The sequence below is a fragment of the Brassica oleracea genome, chromosome C8 (assembly GCF_000695525.1).
Source record: "Brassica oleracea var. oleracea cultivar TO1000 chromosome C8, BOL, whole genome shotgun sequence".
Lineage (NCBI taxonomy): Eukaryota > Viridiplantae > Streptophyta > Magnoliopsida > Brassicales > Brassicaceae > Brassica > Brassica oleracea.
In genome coordinates this window covers 16,692,036-16,706,687 of record NC_027755.1, presented here as the reverse complement: position 1 = coordinate 16,706,687, position 14,652 = coordinate 16,692,036, and the positions used below count along the sequence as shown (strand labels likewise).

At 35.6% G+C, this 14,652-nt stretch overlaps 3 protein-coding genes across 4 annotated transcripts; all 3 read left to right on the top strand.

Annotated features, from left to right (window-relative positions):
• The first annotated feature begins 1,096 nt into the window (after window positions 1–1,096).
• LOC106308775 lies at window positions 1,097–1,765 on the top strand. The gene has a single exon (XM_013745897.1). The coding sequence runs from the start codon at window positions 1,097–1,099 to the stop codon at window positions 1,763–1,765; it is 669 nt and encodes a 222-aa protein (XP_013601351.1).
• A 2,755-nt stretch (window positions 1,766–4,520) lies between these two features.
• Window positions 4,521–6,509, top strand: LOC106310743 (bidirectional sugar transporter SWEET14-like). The gene is made up of 6 exons (XM_013747962.1): window positions 4,521–4,661; window positions 4,782–4,818; window positions 4,920–5,133; window positions 5,230–5,391; window positions 5,763–5,882; window positions 6,190–6,509. Exons 1-6 carry the CDS (start codon window positions 4,622–4,624, stop codon window positions 6,433–6,435), a joined length of 819 nt encoding a protein of 272 aa, XP_013603416.1. The 5' UTR covers window positions 4,521–4,621; the 3' UTR covers window positions 6,436–6,509.
• A 3,162-nt stretch (window positions 6,510–9,671) lies between these two features.
• Window positions 9,672–11,357, top strand: LOC106309542 (membrane-anchored ubiquitin-fold protein 3). Of its 2 annotated transcripts, XR_001263591.1 has the most exons (5): window positions 9,672–9,818; window positions 9,903–10,132; window positions 10,242–10,412; window positions 10,947–11,099; window positions 11,142–11,355. XR_001263591.1 is itself a non-coding variant. In XM_013746590.1 (4 exons), exons 2-4 carry the CDS (start codon window positions 10,003–10,005, stop codon window positions 11,000–11,002), a joined length of 357 nt encoding a protein of 118 aa, XP_013602044.1. In that variant the 5' UTR covers window positions 9,672–9,818; window positions 9,903–10,002; the 3' UTR covers window positions 11,003–11,357. The 2 variants fall into 2 exon arrangements, 1 of the variants encoding a protein (XP_013602044.1); XM_013746590.1 differs by having other exon boundaries at window positions 10,947–11,357.
• The last annotated feature ends 3,295 nt before the right edge of the window (window positions 11,358–14,652 follow it).

Genomic DNA, 14,652 nt, shown 5'->3' with positions numbered 1-14,652 from the left:
GCCTATCGTACTGAATCGTAGTCTGATTGATAGGAATGTTCTATGTACCGATTGCTTGTCTAATTCAAATTATTTGCTAAGTTCTGGCTTGGTCCGAACAGTCGGTTCCTTCCATCGACGCATCTGGATCAGATCATGCGCCTAGAGCCGTATTGGCCTGCTAGGGTTTGACTGAATCTGATGGCGCGCTGGCTTGGAACGATTGGGTCGGCTAAGTAACTGATTGATGATAAGCATGTCCGTTTATTGCTTTACTTGGCTGAGTGGGACGGAATGACCGCTCTCACTAAGCATACTGTTTGCTTATGCTTCCTTGTTTGGATGCAGATCAGGACCAGACCCGAAAGGGTAAAGACATAGCTTGATCTCAAGACAAAGGCAGGAAGGAAGGATGGTAGGTTTGGGTAGATATAGGACGAGTTTAACATGTAATAGCCTATAGCGAACTGACTTGTTAACTCGAACCTCATATTATCTATTCAAATCGTATTATGCTTGACTTGACTGTCTGAAAAAGAACTAACACTCTGATATAAAGTAAGGAAAAATATGAAAATGGCCCAAGTCTGATCGAGGAAGTCGAGCCAGACTCGTACTGATGTTACGAAAAAATGGGTTGGGTCCTTTCAAGTGGTATCAGAGCGGAGTCGGGTTCTAGGACAATCTAAGTATAGTGGGTTATTAGGGCAAACCATCCTTCCAAGCCTGATGTCTCGCGGTAAATTATGTGTTCCGAGTCCTGATCCCAAGTTAGTTTTGACTAAATTGTCTGTGATCTTGTTGCAGATGGAAAAAAGTAACCGTAACACAAGAAGGACTGTAAATGAGACCGCTGAGGGCTCTGCGAGCAACGTGGCCATGAATGAAGCTGGTACGGAAGAGGCTCGGAATGCTGCTCAGAATGCAGCGAATTTGAATAATGCTGCAGCGGCTGGTGCTGCTGCTGGAGCTGCTCTGGTGGCGAGGTGTAGCGGCTCGGATTGGTGCTGAGCATTGCACGTCGGCTAACTTTAAGACCGAATTTCGTGGGAAGTATTATCCGCCGGAAGCATTTGACCAGCTCGAGGGAGCTTTTCTCAGACTGGAACAGGGATCTATGACTGTAAGGGAGTATGAAGCGGAATTCAACAGCCTCAAGAAGTATGCTGGGCGTGAGGCTGAGTCGGAAATTTTCTTGGTCCGTAAATTCATGCACGGACTTAGGGTTGATCTCCGAACTCGTTGTAAGATCTGCAACTATGATACTGTGGCCGAACTGGTGGAAAAGGCTGCAGAACAGAAAGCTGGAATCAGTGAGGAAGCCAAGGTGTTTGGCACAGTGGCGCATGTCCATCCTGGTAAGCATGCGGGAAAGAATCAAAAGCCGGTGAAGGCTGGCTCTCTCAGCAAGCCGAATGCAACAGGTCGCAGTGCATGTTCGACTTGCGGGAAGATGCACTCTGGTGTCTGCCGTGCTGCTTCGGGAGCTTGTCCTTGTTGCGGAAGTATGGATCACAAGGTGTGTGATTGTCCTGAGGAAGACCTAAGGCCGAAGAGCCAGAACGAAGATGCTGGAGAACGTGTGTGCTACAACTGCGGCGAAACGGGGCACTACAAGAATCAGTGTCCGAAAGACGCGCAATCTGCTGGGAAGCGTCTGAGCGATGGGCCTCAGCCGGCTGCAAAGAGGCAGGCCATCATGCCGCAGGTGTACACAATCGGTGATGGGTCCATTCGGTGTACACAATCGGTGATGAGTCAATGGACCCAAGCACGTCTCGTCTAAATTAGTAATTGCAAAAACAATTATTAAGATATTGTAATTATTTTTAATATAACATTCACCATACGGTGACAACAAAATTCCACATGTTACTCACGCAAATGCATTTTAATATGGGGATGCTTACTTTCATAACATTTGGTTGGTGACTTTTGAGAACAAAAAGTGCAGTAACCGTCAATAATCTAAAAATGCAATTCTTTATAAACCGAGAAGATGCAACTTTTCTATTATGAAACAACACAATTTTTAGGTTAAAATTTTGTTTCCACCATTTTACTATTAGTTGATTAGTAAAAATTATATTTTGAGAAATGCATGGTAGAGATTATTTATAAATTTTAAAAATCTATTTGAATTGTCACAACCCTTCAATTTGAATAGTCGAATTCTTCCAATTTAAAGGTAATTATTTTTAAAATATACTTATAAGAATAGTCACAACTTTTCACTTTTTAAAAGATACTTATATGAATAGTCACCACTTTTAGACAATTTTTAGAAAATATATAACTTACCAACATTGAACTCTTAGAAAATACACAATTTTTTACACATCTTTTATAAAAGACACCTTTCAACATAAGTGAGTTCACAGCCTTTGGAATTAATTGAAATTGCTATTATCAGTAGATTATCTATGACACTCTGAGGGATGCTGCCGTTGGTGCTGTTCTACAGTTTTACGAACATTTCTCATGCATTTTATGTGAAACTCACATCCTTCGCAAAAAAGTTCTAATAAGTTTTTATATATCCTTGATTTTATCATTTACATAATGCACCAACATTCTTATTGTATAATATACTGTAAGTGTGTTATTTTAATCTGAGTTGTCTGAAGTATTCAGATTCTGATGTACTGCTTATGTATGGGACATTGAAGCAGATGCTCTTCTCCTATACGCTACTCAATTTTGCTGACATATTTTAGACTCTCAGTTAAATATATTTGAATTCGAATATACGATACAAAAAGAGTGAAAAAGTAAGGACGAGGAGTAATGGCTGGGAAAGAATGTTAACCATCTAATTAGGAATCTGCATGGTTGGATGGAACCACTCCCTTTGACCGTAGAAGAACCACAGATACTTCATAAAGTAAAAAAATTCATTGCTAATTATGTACTTATTTTAATGCATATATTATTTAATGAGTCAATTAGTCTTTGAAGCTAGTGAGACCAAAAACGAAATAATAATCAAGATTCACAAGTCAATCCTTTTGATACGCTTTTTGTTTCAACCATACGTTTTCTGTTTGTCATTTGATAGGTTATTTGTTGTTTACTGTATAATTACTTTTCACAAAGTAACAAATGCATTAAGTGATGAATTAATACTACGTACACGCTTATAAAATGAATACTACACTTTGCCACAAAACGAAGATGATTTCTTCCACTAGTTTATATCAAATAATTCCAATAATATCAGCTTAACAAATTAAATTTTTGATCTGATGTTTTTTTTGCTAAAAATTTGATGATATTTTATGATAGAACAAAATAGATTATCTAAGAATAAACTGAAGATTGTTGTTGGATACGACAATACTTGCATAGATTATTAGATTAACATGAAAAGCAACCAAGTGGAACATCAAGAAGCATGCTGATGAATCTTACCTATACGGTTTACCAAAAGAACAAATTACCATCATCAAGAAGCATGCTGATGAATTACCTATACGCACTACTCTTTGTTTTTACATTTAGTTTTAGCTTTTTTCTTTCGTAGGTTTACACGAAACACATGATTATTATTTGTTGTTATGAGAGCTAAGAGCATGATTAATGGGGGTTCTTTAGGGTGTGAGTTCTTATCGGAATATAAAAACTCGTCTCTTAACTGTTAACTAAAAAAACTAAGAACCGTCTCTTGAATATCTTATTCAAGAGACGGTTCTTAGTTTTTTTAGTTAAAAGTTAAGAGACGGGTTCTTATATTCCGATAAGAACCTCTACCCTACAGAACCCCCATTAATCATGCTCTAATAAACTAAAATTAGGTACGGACCTAATTTTGGCTGCCAAATGATGAAGTTCTCAGAGACAACATAAAATATGTCACACGTGGCGGAGACCTAAACGTTCAGCTAGCTTTCACTTGTACGACGAACGAAATGAACCAACATGGGTTGTACCACAATGGAACTTCAGAATGTAATATAGGAGTTGATTAGCAAGTTCGAGTCCTGGTGGTATAGTAATTTACAAACGTATACGTTATACGTATGGCCGTATGGGTATGGGTATTGAAACAAAGATCTAATTTAATTAGCTAGTTCAAGTCCTGGTAGAATACTGAAAATTAGGTGATGTATACAAATATAGTGATGACTGATGAAAAATAACCACCAAGTGTATTTATGGAAAACTAATAGCCGATCAATGGTTTATTTTATTGGTCAGGCCAAAAGAACAAATTACTAATAAGTTTAGCTCAATTATTTTATTTATTTGGTTTAAAAGAAAGAAAGCTCACTTAAATGACTATATAATAATAGTTAACCATCGTTCGGCATAAAAGTTTGACATAAATATAATACACGCCAAAGAGTGCATACCACATAAAATGATCGAATCATTTTCATTTTTGAAAACTTTAGAAATATACCATAAAAAATGCGATGTTCTTCTCTCTCGTATACAGAACGACGACGTCGCAAACATATTAGTATTGTACCCTTGCACATAACCGTCTCTATATATAGTGTGTACCATTGGCCTTGCAGTTAAATTCATATCGAAGAAAACTCAATTAGAGCTGTCAAGGGTTAAAGATCTCCTCTTGTTTCCTTACTCATTTATTCGATAGTCTCATTCAACTCGAGAGATCATTCACAAAACGATCAAAATGGCTCTAAACGTATTGGCATTTACATTTGGAATCATGGGTAAGTATATAATAAGCTTTCATCAACAAACACCAAACTTATCATATACAATATATACATGTTAATATACGTACATGTCCATTTTCACTCATGTTATCAATGCTATATGCATTTTTGTAGGCAACATCATATCGTTCATCGTGTTCTTGGCACCAGTGTAAGCAACATCGATCTCAAACTCACTCTTTCTTGTTCGTTTCCTTTGTATCGAGTCCCTAAAAATATATATTTTGGATCTTATTTTTCATGTACATGCAGGCCAACTTTTGTTAGGATCTGCAAGAAAAAATCGACAGAAGGCTTTCAATCACTTCCCTATGTGTCAGCGCTCTTTAGTGCGATGCTATGGATTTACTACGCTATGCAAAAAGATGGATCAGGCTTCCTCCTGATTACCATAAACTCTGTGGGATGTTTTATCGAAACCATCTACATTGTCCTCTTCATAACATATGCTAACAAGAAAGCAAGAGTACGAGCGTGTGAACCATATTATTCTATTTGGTTATATTTAAAATGCACTTATATAAAAATTGGTTAGCTGATGATATATATAAACGACCTGTAGATATCAACTTTGAAGGTTCTTGGGCTCTTGAATTTCTTGGGGTTTGCCGCTATTATTCTTGTATGTGAGCTATTGACCAAAGGATCAAACCGTGAGAAAGTCCTTGGAGGGATTTGCGTCGGATTTTCCGTTTGCGTCTTCGCAGCTCCTTTGAGCATCATGGTGCGTATTTACTCGCTACACTACATACACGTATATGTTTGCAAGGACGCATGCTAGGGCCTAGCAACAAAAGAAGAGCATCATTATCCATGGTTTTTTAGGGCGGGGTTCTTAAGGGAATATAAGAAACAGTTTCTTATATTTCCCTAAGAACTTGTTTCTTATATTCTCCTAAGAACCCCGTCCTAAGAAACCATGGATAATGATGCTTTAATAGACTCCATAAAAAAACTAGTTAATAGCTCAAGATTTTTGTCTTTCTTTTTTTCTGGTATTAGCATCTCTTTATATTTACGTATATTATATAGTTTTTTTTTTTGTTAAATGTATATTATATAGTTTAACATGTGAAAAGTATAAAATTGATGCAGAGAGTGGTGATACGAACAAAGAGTGTGGAGTTTATGCCCTTCTCTCTATCATTGTTTCTTACCCTCAGTGCCATTACATGGCTCTTCTACGGTCTTGCTATTAAAGACTTCTACGTTGCGGTGAGTCTTTTTCTTATGATATTAAATCTTTTATAAGCATATAATAATGGAGCGCAACGTAGTATCATGTATAATATATATATATATATATATATGTGTGTTTATGGGTGGTTCATGTTTAAGGGAAAAGAGATCCCATCACCTTTTGCTTTATGATTACAATCATATATTATATGATTGCGTCAGGGAGACCTAGAGTACAATTATATACATATTTTTCTTTTATCTGTCGGAGACTAATGGGATGTGTACTGTTCCCAACAAATGATTAATGGGATTAGTGATGTGATTGTATTTTTGCTTGAAGCTTCCAAATATAATGGGTGCGTTTCTCGGAGCAGTTCAAATGATTCTTTACATCATATACAAGTACTACAAAGCTCCAAAAACTGATGACACAGAGAAACCCAAAACGGTGTCGGATCACTCAATCAATATGGTCAAGCTTGCATCAAATCCACTTTCCGGTGATTTGAAGGCTCCTCCTCAAATTCCTGGTGGTGATTTAGAGGGTCAGATTGAAAAGGAAATGGCAAACCAAATCCAAGCCTAAGTAGTTTTTGTATTAGTGATTTTATCGGTGTTGTACTGTTGAGTCGTGTTTCACTATAGATTGTATTTGGCGCACTCTCTTTTTACTCACCATATTATCTCGAAATTATATTATCCTTTAAAAAGTATGTTTTTAGTTTTTTTTTTTTTTGATAAACTCTACCTATCGGCCTGATTTGGTCAGTCCCAGTATATTTTAGTTCTTTTAAAATACTTCTGATATTCTACTTGAAGCCTTCTAGCAACGAATGAAAAAAGGGAAAATTAAAGTCAAAGTAATTTAAGATTTTCTTTTTGAATTTTAGTAATTTAAGTACTCGATCATTCGCAAGTGAAGTTTTTGAAGAAAAAAAATTCATTTTGATATATAATTTTTTTTTTTAAATCATTTTGATCTATTTGGATGTACGATATAGTTAGTGTACACATTATTGACCTCAACATGTGGACTACCCCTTAAATTCATGCACGTAGATTTTATTAGCCAAACATAAAAGGAAGTTCAAATAAGAAAATATTTTCGTTACACAGTTTCAAAAAAAAAAAGATTTTCGTTACAGCCCAATCACTATTTAACAGCCCAAACCACTTACTTATTCAGTCTACTGGTTTCCCTAGAAGAATATCTACCGTCTCAAACATTACAAACCTTGTGCAAAGGAGCCCAGATTTGACATATGTTGGTGTTACGTGTTTTGATGTTTTCAAAATTTTCCAATGCATCTGAAATTAGAATATTTTAATAGATTTTGAGAGAAGAAGCAGACATAATAAGAAGAATGACTTAACCCAATAACACCACCTCTAATGTTGGTTTAGTTGTGGTAAAGTGAAGAGAATGCACTAAAAATCCAGAGAACGTTACGAAAAGAACACATTATGAGTTTTCTTTACGTGTGAAGACACATTCTGATTTTAGAGTAATTTAGTTGTACTCTTGTGTAAATTTGTGACGAAAATATCCTTGAATTTTTTTAAAGAAGTAACCATTAGGTAACTTAGTTTGGAGAGTTGGTTTCAGCTGAAACATTTATTATGATGTTGGCTGTTTGGTGTGTTTTTCTACTTAATTCTTTATTTTTTAGCAACAAATGAATTTTTAGTTAAAATCAATTTTTCATACCCCAACATATTTAATCCATAATCATTTTCTAATTTTGAAATATGTATATATATAAGTATATACGTCTAAAATAAGATTTTTTCTCTTTATTTTGATATCCATATTTATATTTATATTTATATTAAAATTTTAACTTTAGTTAACATAGTGGAATGTCGTGGATGTGTCCGCGGTGGATAAGACACTGGTGGTTAGGTTCATGTTTATGTGAGACAAAAATGTTGTGGATGTGTTGGTAGTAGATAAGTCAGTGGTGGTTAGGTTCTTGTCTATGTATACGCAATTTAGTGGACACTGTTTATATGAATTGTGTGGACGTCATTTGATGGACACACATGAGTTTAATTAGGTGACATTGCGTACAATATATCAAAGAGAGTCTCACTTGGATGGTCAAAGTTGTATTCATGAACTCTAGCAAGTTCTTCTTCAGTCAAAATATGGTAGAACGAGTCGTGCCACCTCATTCATTCTCTGAATATTTAGTGGAGCAATATGTGGACAGAGAAAGTATTCCTTGAATAAGATTCATACGCTCATAAAATCATTTAAATACATTCAACGTCGATTACAGAAGTTCATTATTCTGATTATATCATCTGTTTTTAAATTTTGTTGTCGTGAGTAACTTGTTTCTCTTCAGCTTATGTTTATACTTTCTACGATACATTCATCCATGAAATACTCACATACATATTCATGAGACACCATCCACGACACACTAACCCATCCACTATACATTCATCCATAAAACACTGTCCACAAATCACCCATCCATGAGTCTTATAGATGATAGGAAAGTTTTCAGATATGTTTGAATCAGTATACATGCTCTCATACATAGTTCGTAAGTTCACAAAGTCCAAGACATTTCATACTTGAGCTTCTACTTGATTGTACAAAAACTTGAAACACAAATAGCCAATTGCATAGCTTCTTTATAAAAATGTTAACATAATTCTCTTGTCCACAAGTATCTTGTCTGTAACTATCTCGTTAACAGAGACTCTTACAAATAATTTTTTTTTCTTAGCTTGTTTGATTCTCATATATATAAGTTTTAAATTTTAAATCATGATACAAGAAAGAGAGAATATGAAAGCAAATTACAAAGATGGCTAATTATAAGAAAATCTATTTGATTATTGATGGAAATAGAGATGCAATTAAGAAGATGGAAAAGCTAATAATAACCTTCGTGACCCAGATGACAGGGGACTCAGATTTGCAGATACATCAGCGAGGATCGCAGAGGACAAAACAGAGAGGAACGACGTGCGTTAAGCAAATTTTTCGGTGACCACAAGATCCATAGGCAACCCATCTGATATTGTCGGCGTATACGACACATCTATCATCCGTTGTTGAATTTGAGATTGAAATGGAAAATGTTGTTTTGAAGCTAGAGAAGAGAGAGATCTAGTGTTCTTAAAAGGCAACACAAAGAAGAGTTGTCTAGTTAAATGTGTTTTCTTTTGTTTTGTTTCGTACGAGTAAATTTTTTAGTTGAGGGGTGCTAAGGTCTTTAGACAGTAAAAAAATGTGTAGCAACTCTAATGTGACATTTAGTGTAATTAGAAAGTGAAAAAGTGTATGATAGAGTAAATATTTCAAAAATTCATTGTCCGTAGAACTGAATAAATTACAACCAATTTTGAATAAGTAGTGATTTTATTGTACTTTGAAGATGAAATCAGACGTGACAAGGGGATGTCGTTTCCTAAACGTTGCTCTCGAAGTGTCAAGATAAATGATAAAATGCCAATGGAGAGAAGAAGCAGACAGAATAATAAGAAGGAAAATGACTTTTCTTAATCCAACGTTACCCTTGTCCTATCTTCTCTCTTGCCATTTCTCATTTATTTTCTCTAGAAAACTAAGTTAATTCGTAACACTCCTACATAATTAAAAATGGCATGTCGACCAAAAAAAAAAAGGCCTAACAGCAATACCGCCAAAGCTGAATCTAAAACGAAACAGTTAGAATGTAGATGGGTAAAGTAAAATTCCCAACTCGATTAAAACGTTTCACCGTTTCCACTAGGACAAATAAAAAAAAGAAAAAAAGAAGAAGAAGAAGAAGATGAAAACGACGTCGGTTGAGTTGAGAAGAAAAAGGAAAGTTGGGGATGAGAAGTTCGTAAAAGGGAAGTTGGATATTTGGTGGACTCTTCATCTTTCGTCTTCCTCTTCCCTCACCTCATCAAAAGATCCGAAGCCGAAACTCTCAAGAAACACAGAGAGGAAGAGCCTACTATTCTGTAATTGATTCCTCCCGATTCTCTTTTCATATTCCACTTTTTGTGTGTTCCAAGCAACCTCCGATTCTCACTTTTTCGCTGCAGATTCCAACTGTTTCAGATCTGAACGATTTGTCAGAAAAGTCTGTTCGATTGGTAATCGGAGCTGGGTTTTGCGTTTAACGAAGTTTCAAAGTCAACGGATATGCCGGAGGAGGAGTCGGTAGATATCAAATTCAGGCTCTACGATGGCTCCGACATCGGACCCTTCCACTACTCGTCTTCATCGACCGTCGACTTTTTGAAGCAAAGGGTCGTCTCTGATTGGCCCAAAGGTTACTTCGGTTCATCAAAGTTTCGATTTTTCTATTGAAAGTTATGATCTTTGATGATTGAATCAAAGTCTGTGTGATTTAATGTTTCCTTGTGTGTTTTTGGTTAAAGGCAAAACAGTTGTTCCGAAGGGGATAAACGAAGTGAAGTTGATTAGTTCGGGTAAGATATTGGAGAATAGCAAGACTGTTGGTCAGTGTAAGACACCTTTTGGAGAGGTTGCGGGTGGAGTCACTGTGATGCATGTTGTTGTACAGCCTTCTCTTGCCAAAACTAAAACAGGTAAAGTGTTCTCCTTCTTTTTTTTTTTTTACCTCTCTTGCTTAGAGTCTATGTTTGCTTAGAGCTTCAATATGTTTCATCTGTCTTGTCACATGCATTGATTGTTATATTCGTTTTGTGGCTCAATTTTACTTCTTGTGGTATCATTTGCATCTACTCATACATGAGGCTCATAACAAGTGTGTATTCCCTAACACAGCTAGTTAATCAGTGACTAGGGTCATGATAAATAAGTAAAATGCATCAGAGTCTATAGTATTTTTGTTTTGTTTGGCTTGTGAGAGTAAGATAACTATAAATAGTAAATGCATGAGCAAGTTAGTCAATGACTAGGATCCCTAAGTTTCTGGTTTGTTGTATACACGATTTACAAAATGTTTGCCAACCATAAACAAAAATGTTAGACAATGAACAGCTCAAATTGTTTGCCAACCATAAACATTTTGTATCCATGATTTACAAAAACTTGATCAAATGACTGATGTGAGTCTTTGCTTTGTAACTAATACTTGAATACCGGTTTTGATTGAACAGAGAAAAAGGTCGACAAAGCACCCAAGGCGGTTATATGCACATGCACCATTTTGTGAAAGGAGCAAGACATGTATCATACATACCAATCTCAATTCTTCAAGTACAGAAGAAAACAAAAAGTTAAGTAAAGTAAAAGTAAAGCTTCCCCTTTAAGCTGTGGAGTATCATCATCATAACCTCGAAATCAAAGCTTTGAATGTGTAGAAAATGATTTAGATTCTTTTGAATTACCCATCATCTGTTGTTGTCCCTTGTTTGTTTTTGTCCACACTATCTGGTATACTTCATTCGTGTCTGTACTGTAATAAACAGAAGTTGTATAGGTTACTTTAGCTCTAAAATGATTATGTGTGATGAAGATGATTATGTATCTATGAAAGAAAAGAAGAAGTGTCTTTATTCCTTGTCATCCTTTCCTTCCACATCATTATAAAATACAGATTCCTTCTTCTAGTGTGTTCTTAGGGGATCAATCAACCATCCTTAGGATTTTGACATTCTCCGGCAACTAATATGCATCCTTCTATCTATCACTAGTGCTTAAAACTTTCACATCCCAATAAGAAAAAAAGGATATGGCATGATATGGTATGAAAATGATTATTGAACAACCCTAACGACTTTAGTTGACGTGGGTCACAAGAAACAACCGAAAGAGGTGAATTTCCACCGCTATAAAATTCTTATGTGGTTCGTATGTGTTGGTCAACCGTTAGGGATTTTAGAAAACCAAGTCTTGTTTCTCTATTTCTGTCACTGAAAATCTTGAGTTTAGGTTGGAACAATGTATCGCCATATTGATTTTCTTGTTGATTATAACGATTAATTTTTCCATAGAATAAAGGCATTCGCATCAAATAAGTAACTCAACTAGTATAATAGTAATCATGTGATGTAATGTAACCACTGCAACGAATGATGAAACCATTGAAAGTCGCTTAAATATGTAGAATAGCGTTACAATACCATTAAACCAACAAAAAAAGAAGATAATAATATTATTGAAGTGTCGCATTGACAATCTGGTTATTCTATATAAGATACTAATCTTGAAAGAAAAAAAAAACTTATCCAAAACAAAGAAACCAAACATAAAAAATAGGTGTAGTAGAAATCACGGACTACAATCGGGCCGAACTCGTAGTTGGTCTGGGTCGGCGGTATAGCAAAGCCATATACAAACCGTGACGATTATGATAGCCCCAGCGATGGTGCCTGCGATGAGGCCTGCGATGACTACGAAGGTATTAGGCTCCATACTGATACTGTACGTGTCTTACCCTGCACACACACACACCAATTCTTTGTAACTATAATCTTGTATCTCCTCTTTTTTTTTCTTGGGTGCAAACTATATAGCTCCATACTGATACTGTACGTGTCTTACCCTGCACACACACACACCAATTCTTTGTAACTATAATCTTGTATCTCCTCTTTTTTTTTCTTGGGTGCAAACTATATAGCTCCATACTGATACTGTACGTGTCTTACCCTGCACACACACACACCAATTCTTTGTAACTATAATCTTGTATCTCCTCTTTTTTTTTCTTGGGTGCAAACTATATAGCTCCATACTGATACTGTACGTGTCTTACCCTGCACACACACACACCAATTCTTTGTAACTATAATCTTGTATCTCCTCTTTTTTTTTCTTGGGTGCAAACTATATAGCTCCATACTGATACTGTACGTGTCTTACCCTGCACACACACACACCAATTCTTTGTAACTATAATCTTGTATCTCCTCTTTTTTTTTCTTGGGTGCTAAATATATATATATATATATATATATATATATATATATATATATACCTTGGCATATATAATATACATGTATAGTTTAGGTAATTTCTGAAAATGAATCGGTGAAATATATGTTTTACATTTTGTCATTAGCTATTAATGAGTTACACAAAAAAAAGGAACATTAGCTATTGGAAATTTATAGATTTTGTAACTAAGGAGCACATGTGGCTGATATTAGGTTTGGCCAAAATAACTGGAACCGAACCGAAATATCCGAAACCGGAACCGGACCAATACCCTCAAATACCCGAACGGTTCCTATATTTTTATATCCGAAATAACCGAACCGAACCGGAACCGAACCGAGAACCGAACGGGTACCCGAATATATAAAAATATTAATTATATATACATATAACATCATTAAATATATATTTTAAATTTAAAATGCTATTAAAAGTATCTGAAAATACTTGATGATAACTAAATTATTATAAAGTATCCAAACTACCCGAAAGTATCGAAAGTATACGGATAGTTTTATCCGAAATATCCAAAGTAATCCAAAATATTCAAAATTTTTATGTAAATCATATTAATTATTTGATATTTTACCCTAAATAACCGATATTTTATCCAAATTATCCGAACTACCGGAACTATCCGAACCCGAACCGGATCCAAATGAGAACCGAACTTTTTCCGGATATTTTCCGGTTCCTACATTTACTATCCGAACCGAACCGAACCCGAAACTATCCGAACCGAACCGAACCGAAAATAGGTCAAGTACTAAATGGATCCTCTAGCCCCTATCCGAACTACCCGAAACCCGAAATACCCGAAATACCCGAACCGAACCGATACCCGAAATGCCCAGGCCTAGCTGATATAGTAGCTGGAAAAAAGTGATTGCAAAATTACATAATATGTTGATCGTCATAGCATTATGAATATATGGTATGCATAGTTTAAGCCACTTTCAATATATTTTCTTAACATTTTGTTTAAAACAGTCTAAATGCTTGATATTTTTATAAGGTGTGGTGCGTTTAAGGAGTGAGAAGATGTGTAATAAGCCATGAAGTGTGAAAATGAGATGCTTATAGTTAAGTTCATTAATAGAGATTTTTCGCACATACGTACTTTACAATTTGATCCCTCAGTAGACAAGTCAGATTATATCAGACGTAAGTGTAGACAATCTAAGGCGAGTCGAAGTTAAAGGTGGTCTCAAGGTAGATCCAATCTTGTCAACAAGTAACTTTGTAAAGCCCCAGTAATAATTAGAGATTCAAGCAAAATTGTTCAAGATGATTAAAGGGCGAGATATTTGGATTCAAGCAAACTCTTTTTTTTTTTGATCAAGAGATTCAAGCAAACTCTTAAATGTGCAAATTTAATAAAAATCAGATTTCTCCAAAACTGAGACCCTTGAGTCTTGAGAGGGTTTAATTCATCCTCTGAGCAGCCTCCTTGGCGAGCAGCCTCTCCTTAGCCTTAGTCTTGGCCTGAGATTTGGATCCCATAATTCCACATCCCCGCTTCTTCCGGTACTTGTCATACTTGTTATTGAAGTTAGCCTATATCCAACGATGGATACTGTTGAGAATCCATTTTATCGAAACAACCAAAAGAAAGGTGAATTTCCACCGCTAGAAAATTCTGATGTGGTTCTAAATCGCCGTAGATCAATCTAACTACAGCGAAGTGTTTTTTGTTGGCATGCAGTGACAAGAAGAGAAAACAAAATCTTAAACTTGTTGTGCTATGGGTTTTTAGGGTTTGTGTCTTGGTCAACCGCCTTAATTAGGGTTTTTAGAAAACCAAGAGTACATTTTAAAATCAAAATTTACTGAGTTAAGTCTGCGGTAGAGATCAACTCAAACTTATCTCTACTCAAACACAAGTCTTGTTTCTCTTTTTCTGTCCCTTATAGACTGAAAATC